The sequence below is a fragment of the Euprymna scolopes genome, chromosome 15, assembly GCF_053919585.1.
Source record: "Euprymna scolopes isolate OS-2025 chromosome 15, ASM5391958v1, whole genome shotgun sequence".
In the NCBI taxonomy this organism is placed as follows: Eukaryota; Metazoa; Mollusca; class Cephalopoda; order Sepiida; family Sepiolidae; genus Euprymna; species Euprymna scolopes.
In genome coordinates this window covers 89,834,034-89,856,054 of record NC_136496.1, presented here as the reverse complement: position 1 = coordinate 89,856,054, position 22,021 = coordinate 89,834,034, and the positions used below count along the sequence as shown (strand labels likewise).

Below are 22,021 nucleotides of genomic sequence, written 5' to 3'. Positions count from 1 at the left end.
CTAATACTGGTGTCGAAGGGGCGTTGTTAAGGAGAGGTGCGAGCAAACTAATGTCCAAGCAAGCAGGAAGAACAATGGAAATTCCAGGAAAGGTGACCTAGGCTGCATCCAGGCAAGCAGGAAAAGAACAATGTGTCAGTTCCAGGAAAGGTGACCAGGCAAACGAAAATAAACAATGGAGGTCCTGGGATTAGGAGCGAGCTAGATCCAGGACGTCAATCGGTCATGGGTCAGACCGAAAACCAGCAAAAGAGCAATAACAAGCTGGTGAGTTAACAGGTCGAAGAGGTATCAATAAAAGAGGAAATAAATAAATGAGGGACACAAATTGACACAGTTTGCGACCACCCTTACCATGAACCATCCAGCGCTGTCATTGTGTTGAAGAGTGTATAATAAATATATCGTAAAATAAACTAAGTCTTTTTTATAAACAAAGTGTCTTGTATTCATTGATAAATGAAATAACTGTCCATTTTAATCGCTGGCATCAGTTGAAATAAATGGCTCTCGTCTTGAGGAGGCCTCAAGTTTTGACAAGCTTCTGGACTTGACCTTTACTCCTGATCTTAAATGGAACAGGTACATCAAATATGTTGCCAAAGCCACTGGGAAAAGGGTAGGATCCTTCTATCGATCCAGTAGATATCTCACTGCTGATGCAATTCTCTATCTATATAAGAACCAGGTATGTCCAAGGATGGAATACTGTTGCCACATCTGGGCAGGAGCTGCTAGAAAGGACTTGTCTTGCCTTGATAGGGTTCAAAATAGACTTCATAGCCTTGTAGGAGATATCCTTTTCTCTTCCCTACAATCTCTATCTCACAGAAGAGATGTTGCAAGTTTGTCTCTGCTGTTTCGTTATTTTCATGGAAAGTGTTCGACTGAGCTTCAGTCTATGGTCCCCCTTCGGCAAACTTTCACAAGAAACACTCGTCTAGCTGAAAACACTACCAATAATTCCCCCCACTCTTTATCTGGGCCTAAACCTAAATGTAGATTCCATGAACAAAGCTTCTTTCTTAGAACTGCACGCCTGTGGAATTGTCTTCCGTTTTCCTGCTTTCCAGCTGACTACAATGTGGTTGTCTTCAAGTCTAACGTAAACAAGTTCTTGATGAGCCGTCCCACTTGTTAACAAATTTACCGAATTTCTATTACTAACGATTACTATATTGTCCAATTTCTACTGTACACTCTTTAACCCTTATCCTCGAGTGGTCTCTTGGCCTTGATAAGTGGTGATGCCTATGTAAAAAAAAAAAAAAAAAAAAAAGATGATCAACAGCCAGACATATATGTAACAGCGTAACATTGATAATATCACAACATCGGTTCTTGTTAGATCACTGAAGTTGAACGATTTTATTTAGACAAAAAAATGGAATACAATTATAACAATGTTCTTTTTTTGTTGTTTTTTAACAAATGTAACAGAAGACCATCATTTGCATTTGATATTTTAAAGCCCTAATAGTTTTATGGGGAGGGTGGATGGGAAGGGTCATATATTTTATCAGTTCTGAACTTACCCTACACTAGACACTATCCAAAATACCACATTCACTGCATGGGTTAATCCCACCTAGCTAATCCTTAATTTGTTTTGATGCTTTTTTTATTTATTTTATTTACAAAATGGAAACACACATAAAGAAAAATTCCATCGTGCGAAGTGGGACAATATTTACCATATATAAAAAAAGATAGAAAAGAAAAAATATAGATTAGTAAAGTGCTCCCAACCCTCTGTTAAATGTAAACAGCCCACTGTTTTCTGGGTACTCTGAAAACAAGCAGTTTTTAAATAGGAGTGAGAGCTAAGTGGGATGTCAAAAAATAAAACAGTTCGGGATGGTATGTGGGAATAGATGATGTCCTCCAACCTATATGTCAACAGTTTAGGGGTGAGGCAGGACAAAATGCAGTGAGTGGGCATTTTTATAGGGTTCTCTAATACCAAAAAGGGGGTCAGGGTTCATTCACTCTTCTAGTTAAAGGTCTTTTAAAAAGTGATGTTCCGGACAAGGCATGAAGCCATTTAATGTAAAGTACTTAAAAATACTTCCAGATCAAAACCCAGCCAATGGTAAGTGTTATATGGATTTCGACCCAGAAAACAGCAATTCTTCCCCTTTTGTCAGAAACATTGCTCATGGAATGTGAGGACTAAAGGACAAAATAAGGGAAGCAAAAATTAAGAGGCTTTACAGCTGAAATTTAAGCTTAGAAAATAAAACGGTAACTTTTTAGATTAGGTTCACCTCCACAATGTTCTTCTAAATGACGACTTCTATAGGTTTTCGACTATGCTGAATACGGAAATCGCATTGAAATTTTGCAGAAATATGTAGTTATCGAGATATAAAAAATTGTATTATGCATTGTATTCTTTGACGGCCATCTTTTTTGCGCGCGCGCCATAAACAAATCTACGCGTGTAACAAAGATGGCTGCCAAAGAATACAATGCATAATACAACTTTTTATATCTCGATAACTACTTATTTCTGCAAAATTTCAATGCAATTTCCGTATTCAGCATAGTCGAAAACCTACATAAGTCGTAATTTAAAAGAAAATTGTGGAGGTGGACCTAATTTTAAAAAATACCAATAAAACTGAATAAAAAATCTGGGTGCTTGTGAAGATCGGTGATTTTTTAAACCAACACATTTCAGATTAAAACATTATTACATACTCATAAGTAGAACTATGACAAGAGAATATTCTTATCGTTGTTTTGACACAGACACATTTAATCAATTGAGAACCACATTACTAACTCGAGAGTCAAAATAATAAAAAGAATATTCTCTTGTCATAGCTCTACTTATAAGTCATGTGAAAAATTACTATAAACTTCAAAGATTACAAAAAATGATCCAGTAGAAGATGTGCTAAATGTATATTTTTACAAAAACTCATCCACAATTATATTCTGCGATTTTCTGTTTAAAAATGGTGGACCCTAAATTTAAGTCGATTTAAGTCATGGGTTATCTCCCTTGTTTGTCACACTGAATCGGTTGCACAACTCTTCCAAATTAAAACATACGATAAAACTCGACAATTCGATAAATTCTATTTTTATTTGTAATTATTTTTCTCCTGAATCAGTTTTGTAGTTTTTTGGAATTTATGTTAATTTTGACATGATACCTAAGTACGTAATAATGTTTTCACCTGAAATGCGTTGGTTTATAAGATCTCCAATCTACAGAATCACAAAAATTTGTATTACAGTGGGTAACTTACGCAGCTAATTTGGTCATGTAAACTTTGTAGACTTCACTGGCTGCTGGCGCTAAATGGTTTGTGGCCATGCACATGAACAGCTGCGATTTGATTTCTTCCAAATTTGTAAAAGCCTGCAAAGATAAATAAAAAAATGCATTTATATATATATATATATATACACAGGGTGACCTAAAAAACGGGCCCCTGTACACTTTATGTGATATCTCCTTCATTTATTCACCGATTGCCCTTATTTTACAGGACATGGCCGAATCAACGACCGTGAATACACCAAGACCCCAGTGAGAGCTGGGACAAAGAATACACTGTGTTAAATTTTACTACAATACAGGCTCATTTAAGAAAACCCAGGACAGTTTCATGCGTCAGTTCAAATGTGAAAAGGCTTCATCCAAAAGCAGAATTCAGAACTGGGTAGACCACTTCGAGAAGTATAGGACCATGGAAAACCTCAACGCTGCCAGAGAGAACCGTCCAAGCCACTCGGGACGTCCCAAGAAGCGAACAGCCGAGCTGGTCGAAAGAGTGAGAGAGTCTCTCCAGCAGAGTCTGAAACACTGTGTGTAAGCAAAGTCAGTCCCTCGGTATGTCCCGTGAGACTTGCAGGAGAGTGCTGGTGAACAATATCAGGGATAACCCATATAGAATACAGACGCTGCAGACCCTTACAGCCTCAGACAAGAAACAGAGGAGGGCTATGGCAGTCAAGATGCTCAAGAAGATCGAGGAGACACCAAGTTTCCTTAACCTTCTTTGGACCTCAGAAGAAGCCCACTTCCATCTTGATGGAAAGGCAAACTCCAAGACAAAATGTCTTCTGGGGGTCCTCCAGACCCAATGAAGTAGCCACCAAGCCCCTGCACTCTCCTAAGTGCACGGTGTGAGCTGCAATCTCGGCCAGAGGCATCATCGGACCAATCTTCATTAAAGAATCTGGCGCAGCAGTGACAGTCACCAAGGAGCAGTATGTGGAGGTCCTCAAAACCTTCAAGAGTGAGCTCCAAACTATCTACCCGTCACTCATGAGCAAGTTCTGGTTCCAGCAGGATGGAACAAGTTCTCACACCTCAAACCTGTCCAGAGATTGGCTGAAAGAGAACTTTGGAGGCCAAGTGATCAGTCTCAAGACTGATTTTGAGTGGGCACCCCATAGCCCGGACCTAAGCCCCCCCCCCCCCCCCCGATTTTTTTCTTTGGAGCTATCTTAAGGGCAGAATCTACGCAGGGAAACCCAAAACCATCACGGAACTCAAGGAAGCCATCAGGGAGGAGATGAGAGCCATTACAAATTGGGTCTGTAAGAATGTAATGGACAACTTCCTGCTGCGCCTCAACAAATGCACAGATCTAAATGGAGGCCAGCTAGAACATATGTTGTAGAACGGAGAAAAAAAGGCCAAAGAACCTAGTGTTTTGATGTGATGTTTTGAATATAATAAACTAGTTATGAGCAAAGTTTCATTTCATTCAGACAAAACACTAAGAAACGGGGCTAATTAGAGTTGGGCCCGTTTTTTTTGGGGGGGGGTCACCCTGTATATGTTGATAACTTAATTTTATGCACATAGAAAATATTTAAATAATAAATTAATTACAAATAATGTGTCTCAAAAATGTGGGGACGACTAGACTATAAACAAAGGGCAGATAACATGTCCTTTTAAAGCACTCAGGGAGTGAAAAAAATAAAACACCACAGAATCGCTTAGAAAAAAAATAAATAATCTTTATATATGTATAATAGTAAATGTATGTATGTGTGCAAGTATTTAACCAATAAAGTCCTCAACTACTTGTCACATAAACAGGAAATAGTAAACATACACCAAGGATAGTTTATAAAGTGTAAAATATTTGTTTGGATGGATGAATAGAGCGTACAGAAATATGTCGGCAAGTTGAAATGTAAACTGTCCATTTCAACTTGCCGACATATTTCTATTAATTTTGCACATGCACAAATTCGATCATTAGAAGTAGTTTAATTTGTAATCTTTTTTTATCTATCTGTCGGATTAGCTCAAATGGTAGGAAACACAGTTGGAGTGCTAACTGAGGGAACACGGCTGGAGCACTAAATGTTTTGGTTTTGATTCTAGCTGATGGTACCCAAGTCATTTTTTAAAAACTTTTGATATATATATATTCAATAGAGAATTGAGTCTGTAATAAGAAATATAAAATCTGCATAAATTAAAATATATTTAAGTTCTATGACCTGGCAATGCTGGGCACTCCCTGCTAGTTTTAAATAATTTGATAGTTATTTTCACATTATTTGACTTTTCCAACACGTAAAATAGCTATGATAATTATATTTGCTGTTTCCCAAAAAAATCAATTTTAACCATAAACAACTTCCAAAACATTGCTTTTATTACTTAAGTTTCTGAATGATTGAACTTTTGATGTCCAGAAGAATGTAGCTTTACAACTAAATTATAACAAGTACTTTATCCACTATGCCACAGGTCCTTGCAGTGATGAGAACAGTAGTCCAAAGAATCCATGTAATACGAATTATTTATTGGTTATGAAAGTTTTAGAAATATAAACGTTTATATTAGCCCAGGCAACAAGTCGTACTAGTTGTATATATTTTTGTATGTCTATTGTATTTTTATTGTATCTTTATACTTCGATATCATTATGCTATTTTTTTTTTTTTATATATTTCTCCCTTTATATCTTTTTTTTTCTTTTGTATATTTCTTCTATTTATCTCTATTTTATTTTAGCGTATTTTTATTTATTTTTTTTTTTATCTCTAGGCTATTGTTCTTACACCGGCTTTATATATAATAGGAGAAAATTTCGGAATTAAAGAAAAGGTTAATAAAAATCTTTTCAAATTTGAAAGTGATGAATTATAAATATAGAGAAATATATTTATAGAATAACAACCTTATTCAGATTTAAAAGGCTCAATATCAGTGATAGAGCCTAGTATAAGTAATAGATGTCACAATATTGTAGAATTCACAATATTTTATTCAAAACAAGGAATACGAGAAAAAGTGAGAAAAATTCCTTATTCCATGGAGTTTCAAAGATAAGCTCTTCTACTCAGAGGAAAAAATGTTAGCAAAAGGAATATATAGATAAAAATCTAATTTTGCTGATTAGCGCAATTTTTGAAAACAATGGTTATAAAAGTTTTTGACTGAAGAGTAAAAGTTTATAAGAAAATAAAAAATACTCAGCAATGTCAAATAATTAGTGTTGCAGAAATCCAGTGAGAGTATGAGGTTCGTATTGGGGAGATCCAATAAGAGATTCAAAAAGGTGTTTCTCTTTAAAAATATCCAGGGAAGAAGAAAAAATTACATATTCTTGTAGATGAGTTGTGTACTGAAGAGTGGGGGTAAAATCCATTCCATATATATATATATATATATAATACCTTGTTCTTCTCTTCTCTTCTGATGAGAAGTATTAAACTTTGAAATACCATGGTCTAAAAAGTTTTTCTTTTTCCTTATTGATTATTATAAAGTTTTATTTAACTTTCAAACTGTCAACAATTTCTTATATGCATATACTAACAGGGAGACCCGACGTTGCCCGGGACTTAATCAGGATCAACAAATGTTTCACTCTCTCATATTTTATTGTCATCGAAATTGGTGAAATCGCCTATTTTTCAATTAAATCTATTGATTGCTATCTCTATTTGAGGACCCATCACATTCCTCCTCGCACTGATTTAGTCCATAATACATTGCACTGTAGAGAACCTACTGTTGGTTCTATAAAATTATTTTTATGTATAATGGCTAGAATCAAAGTTTAAAATGCAAAAGCTAAGTACCATGCTTCAATTGTGCTCTAAACAGAAACACTCACTTTGAACATGCCCCGGTCATATTTTATATGCCTGGCCTTTCTAATTGTGTGGTGATAATGGTTTGAATTAAAGTTTAAAATGCAAAAATCAAGTATAATGGTTCAATCATGCTTTAAACAGAAACATTCATTTCGAACGCATCCATCATATAAAAGAACCTACTGTTGATTTTAAACGCCAGACAAAATTTCTTTTATATGATAGTCGAGATACATGTAAAAAAATGAAGTAATGGAAAATTTTGTCATCCAAAAATATTTTATTTATTTGTTGAGCAGATGCAGAAAACACATTCTCTTTAGTATATACTAGCCTAGGTGCCCGGCGTTGCCTGGGGTGTTTGGAGGTGTGCGTTGAGCAAAAAAAAAAAAAAGAAAAAAAAAAGTAGTAGTAGGCAGGCAGGCTCGAACCCGTACTGCGAACAAGGAACAGAACATGAAGAAAAAAAAACGTGACGTCTTTGCTGTTGCATCCATCATTAAACCAGAAGTAGCGAAGGTTTAAATTAAGGCTAGTCAATCGAAAAGAGGGGATGACTTTCAAAAATATTGGCAAAAAAGCGACCCCCTCCTTGTAGAAAAGTGCCCAGTTGAGGGTAAAAGAATTAATGTTTTTAGCCAAATTTTTCGATATTTGTCATCCAAAGGGTCGAGCTTCAAAACGATACCGATCTTGTGAAAATCCGTCGCCTCTGTTGAAAGTTTTAGGCAGACATACATACATACATACATTTAAACAGGCAGGTGAGATTTATATAATAGACTAGCGAGGGTGCTCAGTGTTGCATGGGTGTTTGTCGGTGTGTGTGTGTGTGTGTGTGTAGGAAAAAAAAAAGTTTTGGTAGGCAGGTAAGCTCGAACCCAAAGCCTTGAGGTTAAGGCGGAAAAGAAAGTGATAGCCTGATAACTTACCGCGACACTACAAGGGCAGTGGCAGTGAGAATGGTTGAAATTAAACAATGAAAAAGTTAAGTGAATGAGTTAACACAGGTGCATAAATTTAATGAGATCAAATATCACACCATAAGGGAATGAAATCATGCACTTAACTTTGGCTGCAAGTCAGATTTTTTTGTTTTGTTTCCCCAACATGTTGGGAAAAAACCAGCTCCGCATAAAAAGGGGAGTGTCCAAATGAATAGCAGTTGTCTGATATGAGGGGTTTTCCTCGCATTGATCAAAGCTGATTGCTTTCTGGATGTCCCTGGCGGGAAAGCCAAGGAACTGACTTTGTTTCAATTTTACTTTATTTATACTAAAAAGGAAAACAAACACACAGGACCATGGGATAGTGTGGGTTTTATAAAATAAAAGTCGCTCAGATAAAAGATAGGGACGACCTCCTTTTGTAAATCGTTGACATTATAATCTAGGGAGTATATAAAAAGTTCTAAGAATTAATGACCCCCCCTCCACCCAAAAAAAGCATTTGCCGGACATACAAAAAATGTACACATACTAACACACACATACATTTTCGCTTTCATATAATAGATTACAGCATGTGCAGAATTTTTCTCTTTTACATCCAATACATTTATATAAATTACAATCACTCATTATCATCACAAATATGGTGTGGTTGTAGACAACTCTTTCAAATCAATGCAATATTGTATTGAAATGGTAGACAAATCCTAATAACATACTTTGGAATGTTTTCATGATTTAAGTCTTTATACTGTGAACTTTAAATTGGCAACTATCAGTTCAGCTTGGTTTGGCAATTCATCATGTGGTTTCAGCAGGACAGAGCCATGTGCCACACAGCACGCGATACGATCAACTTACTGATAGAAACATTTAATAAACAAATAATTTAAGAAAATGGACCTCTTAACTGGCCACCTCGTTCATGCGATTTAACCCCATTAGATTATTTTCTTTGAGGATATGTAAATTCACATGTCTACGTTGATAAACCAGGCACAATAGACCACTTGAACGGCAACATTCTACTATTGTCCAAATACACCTTAATTTAATGCGTAGAATTGTGAAGATTCAATCTTGAAATTTTGTCATATACACACAAACTGCAGGGGCCATGTGTCCAAAATTATATTTAAATTATAAATGCCAAAAATTAATCTTTGACATAAACCACATATTTGTATCAGTAGAGCAAGCCAAATACAAGTTTTTAACATATATAGAAAACAGAGGATGGCCAACAAGTGCAACACCTTTCCCAAGGGTAACCTGAAACTGTGCAAGGCAGGGGAGTTCATCTCCATGGCATATTACACATACCACTTATTTGTTTAGGGGAATAAAAATATTTAAAAATATTTTTTTTTAAAAGAATAAAAGAAAGAAAGAAAAAACAAAAAAAAATCTCTGCAATAAAAAAAGACAACAAAAAGAATTGCATAAACTGAAAAAAAAAATTTTTTTTTTGTCCTCCTCCTCACAAAAAAACTCTACTTACATTCTTGAATTCTAAAAACTGAAGAAGTGAACCAATCAATTTGTATTTGCCCTTCACATACCACGGAAGGGACACAAGCTTCTGATGAAGTCTCTGCGGCAGAGCATTCTCATCCTGATCTCCAAGGCCACGTTCCACGTGCCACATCTGACACATTATATGGAAAATATCGGCTACGGTATCAGAGACACCTTCAACAGGGCTATCCCAATGTAACCAAATCAAATCCAAAGACTGCTTTTCAATTTTTTCACGATTCTCTTGTGTAAAACCAGGACACTTCTGCATGTACAGTTCTGGCAGCAGACGTAAATATCTGGAATAAACAGATTAACACATATTTTATCTATTTAATATATACATATGTGTGCATGATTTCATAGTCTAGCAATTGTTGGCCAAAGTTGGATGTGTTTATATACAAACAAATAAATAGTGATGAGATAATCCCAGTATTTTAACCAATTCCGATTCTTTTTAAATTTCTAAATAAAAAACAGTTGGGGAGGGGGAGGGGGATTGCTGTAAAAACCCATGAAATATGTGCATATATTTGCAAAAACATAAAAATGCATTTGTAGACACAATCTATAGATTTTAGTTTTACTTGTAATTTGAAATCAATATTTATCATTAGTACCAGTAATGGAAAATTAAATTTTAAACAAAAAAGCAAACAAATAAAAACAATTGTGGTGAGTTGAGTAACGAAATATCTGTTCACATAACATTTAAACTTCTACCCGTCAGTACAGTCAGGGATGCAGAATAAGGGTCACTTTTATGTTGATTCCCTGACTCATTTCAGGTTTGTATATTGACTATGAATCTGCTCCAAGCTGAAAGATCTCTGATCTACAAGGATTCCAAAGTTTACCAGACTGAGGGAAGAAACTATTAGAGTAGAAGGCGTTCTGGCATCTAGTGTCCTCAACAATGAAGGGTGGAATTTTGCTGCTTGTCAAGTTGGTTGGGAATATGTACATCTAGGGGGGCACAAGTACTACGAGTTCATCAGACCACATTCTATTAAAGTACTTGTAAAGCGGGCACAGGAATGCAACATTGCGGCAATGAGAATTGAGACACGTTTTGGGGTCTTCTCTAACAGTGATAGAATAATAGTAGATGTGGCAACATTCCTCCATGCATAGGCGAATAATGACTTTGTATTTTTCTTCAACCAACATAAATGACCTTCCTGATGCAATTGTGTTCGAGATGAGTATATTTGCCAAGGACAACATATTCTATCTTCGATATATGGGTAAAATGAACATGCACATATCTAAGGCAATGGTTGAATGCTTAAAAAAAAAAAAAATGACCTCCAGTCTGTAGTGGAAGGGATATATAAATGGATGGTTACATTTAATTTTACCAAGACAAAGCTCCTTTCTTTTAAGAATTATCAGAAACCATTTTAACCACTGATTGCCATATTTGATAGCACTCCACCAAAGAGTCCATCATTCAAGCTCCTCGGCCTAACATTCACAGATAACATGAATTGAAACAATAACATTGATGGTGAAACTGCAGGAAGTCAGAACAGAAAAATAATCAGAAAAAAAAAAAGACAAACGTTTTTACGATTTGCATTATTGAAATCATGTTCTTATCTTGCATGTCATTCTCTCAGGATGAGAACAGTCGTCCGAATAATACGAATGATCAATCATGATCTAAAGAAATCAGAAAACTGTTTTTACCTGTTTTACCAAATACGAAGAGTATTGGATATATTTATGGAATTATATATGCCTCAAAGACATGATATCATAGGCATAGGAATGCAAGCTGGTTTCTGTGATGATAAACGCCATTTTGGAGGAAAACCCAGTAAAGAAAGATTTGTGATTGCCATCATCATATCGTATGAATCCAAAGATTCTATTGTTGGCATTGGTTTCCCCTTTATCTTTCTAGTGAGAACTCTTTCCAGAAAGACATTGAGGATTATGAGATGGACCACATAAATTTTGCCAACATCCTAAGTGAAAGTGATTTTGTGGAATGACCAGGATTCGAACTTAGGGTACCCAGGTTGGAAGTCTGTGTCATTAACCACATGATCACCATCACCTCCTATTTATCATAAAAGTACATAATGTTATGAATAGACCTTTTATTTGTAAGCTGAAAAAAAGCGGGGAGGTTCTTCCAAATCTATACCTTATAATTCAATTTTAGTCCTTTAAATCTCCTATGTGACCTTGTCATCCAGTCTGCCACTGCTATGAAAATGTCACTCTTGCATCTCCTGTGCCGTTCTCGCGTCTTCACGCGAAAAATCCTATAACAGAGTTAAAGTAGGAGAGGTAACTATGCCTTTTACAGAAACGGAGTTAGTTCCCTTTGATCGTGTTATATCATCCTAATGATGTCAAAATGTCAAGTATAATCAGAAAGTAAAAAAAAAAAAACTGTTTTTACCTGTTGTACCAAATATGAAGTGTATTGAAGCTATGGTACTGCAACAAAACATCGGGGCCCTTGCACAAACTAAACACTAAAGGAAAAAGTCGCAGAATAAGGGGCACTTTCATGTTGATTCCCTGCAGTTGAATCAGGGATAGGAGGATCTTGTTTTCTGCAGAGGCAATCATGCCTCGTATCAGTGAAAGGCAGGCTATCTTGTACGTGCACACGATTTCCTTCTTCTGGCTTGTGCACTGACCATGAATCTGTTCCCAGCTGAAAAGTCTCTGATCAAGATCTACAAGGAAATAAAAAAAAAGACATGTTTTAATCGCAGCAGTTTCTAGAATAGAATAATTTATATATTTATGTTAATTCCTTATAAAAAACAAAGCCATTATTCTTTTTTTGGAAAAGATTGTTATTTTATATATTTTTAATATTGCATATTTTTCTCAGCATTTCTTTTTTTTAACAGGCAAACTAAATCACAATCCAAACTAAAACATGATCCTAACTTGTGATCCAACTAAATTATGATTAAAAAAATACCAGTATTCCGTTACTCCATTATATTAATGTAGGGTGGAATAGTTAAACACAAGATCAGTTTTTAACGTGGGAAGAAATTCTCAATGTTACATTTTGCATGTAGCCAAAATAGTCATGGATGGCGGTCTGCTTTCAAAATACGATTGACGTTTTTCTATGTAGTTTTAACATGATGTAAACAGTGAAACACTCACTTTTAAACCATTGACCTAAATATCTGTTTTAAGATCAAATATCATGAATACATCTCCAAAAATTTTTATAGATTTTTCTTAAGTATTTTTCATGTGATATAAATATTATTCAATGATTTTCTGAAAAATTAACTTTTAAAAATGTACAATAAACGTAAAGTTGTATTTCTTTTGTGAGTCCAGCTCAAACTCTGAAACTTTTGGTGCTTGTCCAGAATTCTCCCTTTATTAAAAAAAACAAAATAAAGAAAAATGTGTAGGATGTATGTATCCATGACAAAACGAAAATATCATATTCCAAAAATCACATAAATTGATCAAGTGCTTTTATTTTTATAAAGAAAATCATTTCTAGCCAATTGATGGGAATTCGTCAGCATTACAACATAAATTTAGTAACTATGAATTATTGTTGAGTTATGTCCCTTTGTTTTTTGGCATTTCTTTTCAACATTCATAAAATTTGATTTTTTTATATAAAAATAAAACGACTTGATCAATAATAGTTGACAACGTTTATGAATGAGAGAGGGGGGGAGTAGTTTTTAGAAGAGATATGTAAAAATATAACATAACAGAAGATATGTTGACCAAAGACATTAAGTGAGAGAGATTTAAAAGGTGAGATAGAAGGAAGAGAGAGAGAAAGAGATAGAAAGGTGGGAGAGAGAGTGATAAAAGAGAGGAAAGAAAGAGATAGGAGGAGAGAAAGATAGAAATAGGTGAGAGAAATAGATAGAGAAAGAGAGGTAGAAGGAAATAGAGAGAGGGAGGTAGAAGGAGACTAAGAGAGAGGTAGAAGGGGAGAGAGAGAAGGATAGGGAAAGAGAGACAGAAGGGGATGGGGAGATATAGAAGAGAAGGGAGAGAGGGAGAAGAAGGGGAGAAAGAGAAAAGAGATAGAAGGGGAGAGAGATAGCGATAGGTTGGTTGTTTTCGAGTTATTCAATACCGAATCCAGTCATTTTCGTAAAAGTTATAGGCTTCAAGTTTTTTTTTATATTTCCAAGTATTTATTAATGGTGTTTGGTTTGGTTGTTTTGTAGAGAAAAAATTGTTGTTTTTGTTCTTCGCTTTGCAGGACATGATTGAGTTTTGCAGAGAGAAAGGAAAAAATAATGACATCAATGTTTAGTGTATTTTAGGTCAGGAAGCCGGTATTTTTAGACAGCCTGATCTGGTAGGGAGAGAGAGAAGGAAACTTCAATATGTAAACAATTATTGTTACGCACTCTTATCTTAAATATTTTTTTTTTATCCATGTCTCTGGACAACACCAAGTAACCCTGTTAGACAAATATAATAGACACTTGTAGAACAGAATGTGCAAGCAATATTCTAGATAGAAACTATTTTCTATTCAACAATTTAAAATCTTCAAAATGTTTTTGTAACGTAGCGCAGATGCACATATGCAAATGCATGTGAAATGACATCTCTGATAGGGAAAAATAAAGAATTTAAAAAGGAGATCACGTTAGAGATGGAAATAACGTTCGAGATCACACGAGAGGCGTGGATGACGTTTGAAAAGACGATCACGTGGATGACATCATAGCCGTAACAATGAAGAAATAAATGTTACAAAGAAAAAGCTTATTTTCATGACAAGTGCTCGTCTGAGCTCCAATCTACGAACTCCTCTTGCCAAACTTTCATGAAAAACACTCGTCTAGCTAAAACCACTATCAATAATTTCCCATACTCTATATCTGTGCCTAAACCTAAATGTAGATTCCATGAACAAAGCTACTTTCTTAGAACTGCATGCCTGTGGAACTATCTATCATTTGCCTGCTTTCCAGCTAATTATAATTTGGTTATCGTCAAGTCCAATGTAAACAAGTTCTTGATGAACCGTCCCTCTAAGTAATCCAATTTACAAAATCTCTACTATTTATGTTTACTACGCTATAATCCCATTGACTAATGTATACCCATTAACCCTTATCCTCGAGTGGCCTCCAGGCCTTGATAAGTGGTGACTCCTTTGTAAAAAAAAAAAAAAAATGGAAGCAAGTTGAAGTGCTTTTCTATTCTTTGTCTACTTTGGGACTGAGCATAAAGCATGTTGGTTCCTTTAGAATATTACATTTTCATCGTTGAAGGCGACAAAGAAATATATTGTTTCATGACATTTTTTTCACCATTGTTATTAGTGTCGGGATGATTCATCGAATCAAGAATAATATTGGACTCGTCCAATCCCTAAGTATTATCAATACAATAATCGTCATTTATTCAATACCATGCGAAATTCCAAAATAATTTTTAAGCCTTTAAACTGTCAATTAGAAAGTAATATTTTTGTCTTGAATTAAAATTTGGTTGAAAGGTAAGATTCATTTATGTTCTTTTAAAGAAAACAAATTAATAAAAAATTTTCTCATGCATTATAGAATCAAATGATTTTATCTGGAAAAGGAATAAAATCAAATCTATGCAAATAAGACAGAAAATGTATGTATGTATGTATGTGTGTGAAAATATTTAACGGATAAACTCTTAAACTACTGGTCACATAACACATTCAAATTAACAGGAAATAACAATTATACACCAAGGATAGTTTATAATGAGTAAAATCTTTGTTTGGATGGATGAATAATGCATACAGAAATATGCAGGCAAGTTGAAATGCAAAATGTTCATTTCAACTTGCCAATATATTTCTATCACTTTTGCTCATGCGCAAATTTATTTATAGCTTGAAGTGGATTAATTTTAAATCTTTCTCATCTATCTCTCGATTGCTCAAATAGTAGCAAACATGGATGGTTGTGCTAAACGTTTTGGTTTCGATTCTAGCTGATTGCACCCAAGTCACTTTTTTTTAAATCCTTTGAAATCAGTACTATATATTAGGTACAATATAATATTCAATAGAGAATTGGTTCTGTAATAATAAATACAGAAATCTGCATGAATGTTTAAGCGTATTTATAACTGGGCACTGCCCGGCACTTCCACTAGTAAATGAATAAAAACAGCACATTGGGAGGAAACAAAAATTAATCATTTGAATAATAATTATTAAAATACTTTTTCTATTAGTGTAATATTACAGCAGTGGTTCCCAACTTTTTTTTTGGTCCATACTTCTCAAGAAATTATCTTCAAATCTCAAACTCACTAAAATTCCTGAACACATGCGTAAAGTACATGGTTGGATTGAATTTATTCAGCCATGTATTTAACAGCTACTTAATAACATTTAACTTTAAAATGAAAGCAAGAAGTTAGTGTTATGTATTTCTTCCTCAGAACCCACTTCAACAACAACAACAACAACCAAGGAGCAGGTCACTCTAAGCAGTCTTTCTTTTATCTAGAGACAAAGGGAGATAACTCAAATGTCTTAACTCAGAGATTAACAACTACAACAATAAAGTGGAGATCAATCCAAACAGACTTTCCTTCATCTATAGACAAGAGAAGATAACTGAACCGCCTTAACTCAGATAAACAGTTAGTACCTTGCAAAAAGGAAGCAATCAAACAAAAAGAAACACAAAGAGTAACATAGTTAATACTCTAATTTTTATCTAAACTTTTCTCACGCGCTCTGGAATATCGTCTCGCACTCATAGGAGGTGTGAACACCTCAGGATTGCATTACAGTATTACTGGCAAACTTGTAAGTAAATCTATTATATAAATCTCACCTGCTTGTCTAAATGTATGTATGTTTGTATGTATGTCTGCCTAAAACTGTCGACAGAAGCAACAGATTTTCACGAGATTGGCATCGTTTTGAAGTTTGACCCTTTGGACGACAAATATCAAAAAATTGGCTAAAAACATTAATTCCTTCACCCTTTTTTGGGCACTTTTCTACAAGGAGGGGTCACTTTTTTCACTGATATTTTCAATTGACTAGCCTTAATTTAAACTTTCGCCACTTCCGGTTTGGCGATGGACACAACGGCAAAGATGTCACATTTTTTTTCACATTCTTTTCCTCCTTCGCGGTACGGGTTCAAGCCTGCCTGCCTGCCTACTACCACTTTTTTTTTTTTTTTGCTCAACACACATTTCCAAACACCCGGGCAACACCAGGCACCCAGGCTAGTTATAAAAGAAAAGAATAAAAACAAATTAAATTGATGAACTTACTTAATGCTGCCAAACTACTGATGAAGAGGATGCTAATTTTTCCAGGACTTGTTTTCAAGGAATTTAGCATTATTGAGAAAGCGGTTCCTGCTAAAAGGACAGTGTCTGCATTACAACTCTACAAGACAAATGAAAACAAATGTTATTTTAGAAACCAGACTAATATACATTATCATGAATTCTAACATGGTTATACAATATTCATAAAATAAAATGGATAAAAACAATGATCTATGTGCCAAAGATGTTATATTCCAAAAATATGTAAATTAATCAAGTAGTTTTTTTTATATATATACAAAAATCATTTCTTTTACGATTTTAGCAATTTTAATAGGAAACTGTAGCCATTACAAGACTGATTTTGATTTCGATAGTGTGAATTGAGTTGTAGCCTTCTTATTTATAGCAGATCCTAACAAAGTCTTACCTTTCTATAAAATTTGATTTTCTTAGTAAAAAATAAAACTACTTGATCAATTTTGATGATTTTTTTAAATATGACATCTTTATTCCCTTAAAGGTACATGCATTTTGCTGGAATTTTTTTTTTGTTTGTTTGTTTTTTTTTCAAACTGATTTCAGAGTTGGAAGTCAAATTATTTCAAGAGTCTCAGTTTTTCTTTTAATTTTAGTCCTTGGCTTCTCTTAATAAATGTATTAGAAAAAATTTTCCGATGAAACTTAAAGAAGAGCAAGAAGACTTGTCCCCATTAGAGATCTTTTAAACCAACACATTTCAGGTGAAAACATCATTATGTACTTAGGTGTCATGTCAAAATTAGTATAAATTCAAAAAATTCCAAAAAGTAATCCAGTAGAAAAATAATTACAAATAGAAATAGAATCTATCGAACTATCAAGTTTTATTGTATGTTTTAATGTTCCACATTAAACTTCCAGAGTTGTGCGACCAATTCAGTATGATAAATAAGGGAGATAACCCTAGAATAAAATAGACAAACTAAATGTTCACCATATTTAAACCAACACATTTAAGAATGTAATTGTATTTCTAACACATCTTCTACTGGATCATTTTTCGTAATGTTTAAAATTTATAAACATTTCATGATGACAAGTAAGTATGTAATGATGTTTTCACCTGAAATGCGTTGGTTTAAAATATCACCAATGTAAACTAGCACCCAAAATTCTAACTAAGGAAAGTAAATAATAAATCTAACTGGATAAATGCAAGATTTTTTTTTTCTGTCTATTCATCATTTTACTATTACTTAAATTACTAATGCAACATACTCTTTTGTATATATAGCAGAAAGCAGCTAGTTTGTATAACTTTTTTAAACAATTCATAATAACATAATGTTTCGTGCTATTCATTTGTAATTTTATAGTCTGATTTTCAATATATATATATATATATATATATATATATATATATATAGTGAATAAATGAAAAAAGACTATATTCTAAAATTCATGATGTTGACCATCTTATAATTTATTCCTTTAATTCAGTTGACATTTGCAATTCTTGACAGTATCTGTTTCGTAGCGCAAAATCAATCACTTAATTATTATATCAATCAGTGAATCTATTATGCCCTTAGCTCATCAGAAGAAACAGCAACAATCAATCGGTCAAAAGGAAATAAAGTGTGATTTGACATGATTAAAATCCGAAAATTGGAAGAGAAGCTGCAAATACCTTATAATATGTTTCCATTACACCATTTTGAATAAATTATAAGATGGTCAACATCATGAATTTTGCAATATAGTCTTATGTCATTTATTCACTCTATTTCTCTGTAATTACATTAAGCTTCTTAAATAAGGATTGGTATGTATTATAAGAAAATATATTTCTATATATATAGAGAGAGAGAAAGACAGAGAGATAGATATATATGCAATGGTTTAATTTAGTTAATAAAATAAATTACCAAAAATATTATGATCATTAATTTTTAAGGGAGATAATTTAAGCAAAATGTTTTTAAGTTTCAATCAATTATATTACAGATATGTGGTTCTTATAACGAAATTCGAAAATCGAAATATTGAATTTCAAGTGGAATCAATGATATCTACTGAATTGTCATGTCGCAGTAATGAAAATATCCAGAAAGTATGAAAAACGATAAGGTGGAAAATTAATTATTAATGAAAACAATGTTTGAAGACAATTAGTGAAAATTAAGTTTTGCTAAATTGGCTAAAGATTTTCAGTTTTCAGAAAAGATTTACCTCACCTTTGTTATAATTAGAACTCTCCAGTTTCTTTTTTTGCAAAATTCAATTCAGGTAGTTACGAGGGGCGTGCAATAAGTAATGTCCCTGACCCACTTCCCATAGCAGTAGAGCAACGGAACTTGGCACAGTTATTAGTCTTTCTCTACATAGGAACCACCCAGAGTTATGCATTTCTCCCATCGTTTGATGATGCAGCTCTGGAAACCGTTTTTGTAGAACACCCCAGGTTGGTCCTCCAACCACGACGTGACTTCAGAAATCAAGGCTGCATCATCTTGGAAACGCTTTCCTTTCAAAAACAACTTCATGGCTGGGAAGAGGTGAAAGTCAAAGGGTGCAAGGTCAGGAGAGTAGGGAGGATGGGGAAGGATTTCAGAACCACACGCCCGTGCTTCTGATCTGGCGACATGCGAGTTGTGGACCGGAGCATTGTCCTGCAGGAGGAGGGTACCTTTGCTGATCTTGCCCCACCTCTTGATTTTGATAGCTTTCCTTAATTTCCTCAAAAGTGAAGCATAATAAGCTCCTGTAAGTGTGGTACCCTTTGCCTGGAAATTTGTCATCACTACTCCGTCCTGGTCCCAGAAGACTGTGAGCATGCCCTTGCCAGCGGAGGGCTGCACCCTTGCCTTCTTTGGAGGTGGTGAGTCCAAGTGCTTCCACTCCATTGACTGGGCTTTGGTCTCTGGATCATAGTGATGGACCCAGGTTTCATCCTGTGTAATCAGTCTTTTGAAAAACTTTGACTCATCTTCTTGGCACATCTCCAAATTCATCCTCGAGCACTTGACGTGGTCTTGCTTCTGGAATGGTGTGAGCAACCTGGGAATCCATCTGGCAGACACCTTATGCATATACAAATGGTCATGAATGATAGTTTCCACAGACCCTGTACTAATCTTGACATCTTGGGCTATTTGGCGAATAGTAATGTGCCGATCTTCCAAAATGGCAGCCTCAACTTGACGGACAGATGCCTCATCAATGGCAAAAGAGAGGCAACCAGGTCTGGGATCTGCTTCCACAGACTTCCGGCCATGTTTGAATTCACGATGCCAGCATTTTACAAGGTCATATGATGGGGCATTATCATCATAAGTTTCTTTCATTTCATCAAAAGTCTCCTGTGGTGTGCATCCTTTCAAATACAAAAACCAGATCACTGCTCAACATTCAACAGGCTCCATTTCATACCAGACTCAGTTCAAACACCTGTAAAACAGAAACCACAATTAGTTCAGAGCTGTAATTTGCCACATAACCCGTGGAGATATAAATCATTGCACATGCAAAATTTTAGCTAGATCAGACAACTGGAAGTGGGTCAAGAGCATTACATATTGCACGCCCCTCGTAACCTTAGTGAAAATTAGTATTCTTGATTTTATTATATCCAACATCCCATTCTAAGGGTTCTTCATACTAAATGGAATACAAAGCTTAACAATAGTTTTAGTGCCTCTAAGTGTTTATAATTATTATCATAATGCTGATCCCAATGTTGTCTCCATGATCTTCTCCTTTGTCTTCTCTTCCATCCTCTTTTCAGGCCATGTCATTGTCTCTCACGCGGGTGACTGCCAAGGGAACAGGGGAGGGGGCATGCGGGTTTGCAAATATAAAAAATAAAATGTGTGCCTGACACCATCGACCCTCTGAAAGTTAACATCCACGTTTTAGTCATCTGCCGAGGCTATGTTTGTCAGTCAGTTGATCAATTCATTTCTCCATCTGCTCAGAATCACAGCCTGTGTTCTGCCATGCCCAACTTGCAACTGTCCTCAACTGTCACAAACCCAAAATGGTCTACAAACTGTCTTCAATTGTTGTAACCCATCACTAAACTTAATGACGTCTATATCCGGTCCTTTGTTCTTGTCATCTGCCACACCTTAATTAACAATCCAATGTCAGCTTCCTTTTGTTTGCCATGGTGAACAACTTCCTTTTTATTATTCTGCTGATAAACCTACCTCCTCTTTTTTGTTATATTTTTCACCTTCTTTTTTTTTTTTTTTTTTACTTCCTAACATCTGATGAAAGGGGATGACGTCAATAGTATCACAGTAGGAGTATTTAAATTTTATAGTTTTAACTTCTCACTCACACACAGACTGGGGCTTGTGTTAGGAACAAAGAATTAGTAACAAATTTGGGATATTTAAATCTTTTTTCTTTCTTCCCATAAAATTACCTTCTCTGCCAGGACTGCCAACAGAGATTCAACAAGCAAAGACAATGGAGATTTCGTTGGTTTAACATTGTCTGCACTCAACAATGACTGCGTTTGATCAGGAAACAATTGAAACAGCAACAGAGAAGTCTGGAAATAGAAAAATAAGTCATGAATTTAAAAATTTTTGCTTTGAATTATTTTTGCAAAAAAATATTTGACACTAAATTAGATTGTTTTAAACCAATGCATTTTAGGTGAAAACATTATTACGTATTTACATGTTATGTCAAAAGTAATATAAATTACAAAAATTACAAAAATGATCCAGTTGATTATATACTAGAAGTATTTTTAATAAAAAATCCTCCATAATTACGTTTTGAGATTTTCTGTTTAAAAATGGCAAACCCTTAATTCAAGTCACGGGAGATAAGTTAGTTTGTCATACAATTGGTCACACAGCTCTTTCACATTAAGACATTCAATAAGACTCAATAATTCAAAAAATTCTATTTTTACTTTGAATCATTTTTTGTAATTTTTGAAATCTATACTAATAATGTTTCATCTGAAATGCATTAGTTTAAAACATCACTAATCTATACAAGCACCATAAACTTTATGGAAAAATATGTTACTGTGTTTAAATGTGATACAATGTAAATTGAGCCGATTGCGTTTCACAAAATTACTGTAACCTGAATACCTCTACGAAAAAGGTAGGTTCTCTCTACCATGCTAGAAAGCTACTAACGCCCGAATATATCCTGTACCTAACCATTCGCTCATGTATGGAGTATTG

At 34.6% G+C, this 22,021-nt stretch overlaps 1 protein-coding gene across 1 annotated transcript in view; it reads right to left on the bottom strand.

The window, feature by feature from the left end:
- LOC145293980 (tRNA (32-2'-O)-methyltransferase regulator THADA-like) overlaps positions 1-22,021 on the bottom strand; it is a 177,448-nt gene that overhangs the window by 102,068 nt on the left and 53,359 nt on the right. The window contains exons 6-10 of the mRNA XM_080140866.1: positions 21,238-21,366; positions 16,824-16,941; positions 11,977-12,259; positions 9,541-9,856; positions 3,261-3,373 (exon numbers count right to left, since the gene is read on the bottom strand). Of these exons, the coding sequence (XP_079996992.1) occupies positions 3,261-3,373; positions 9,541-9,856; positions 11,977-12,259; positions 16,824-16,941; positions 21,238-21,366 (959 nt within the window). The remainder of the gene's footprint in view (positions 1-3,260; positions 3,374-9,540; positions 9,857-11,976; positions 12,260-16,823; positions 16,942-21,237; positions 21,367-22,021) is intronic.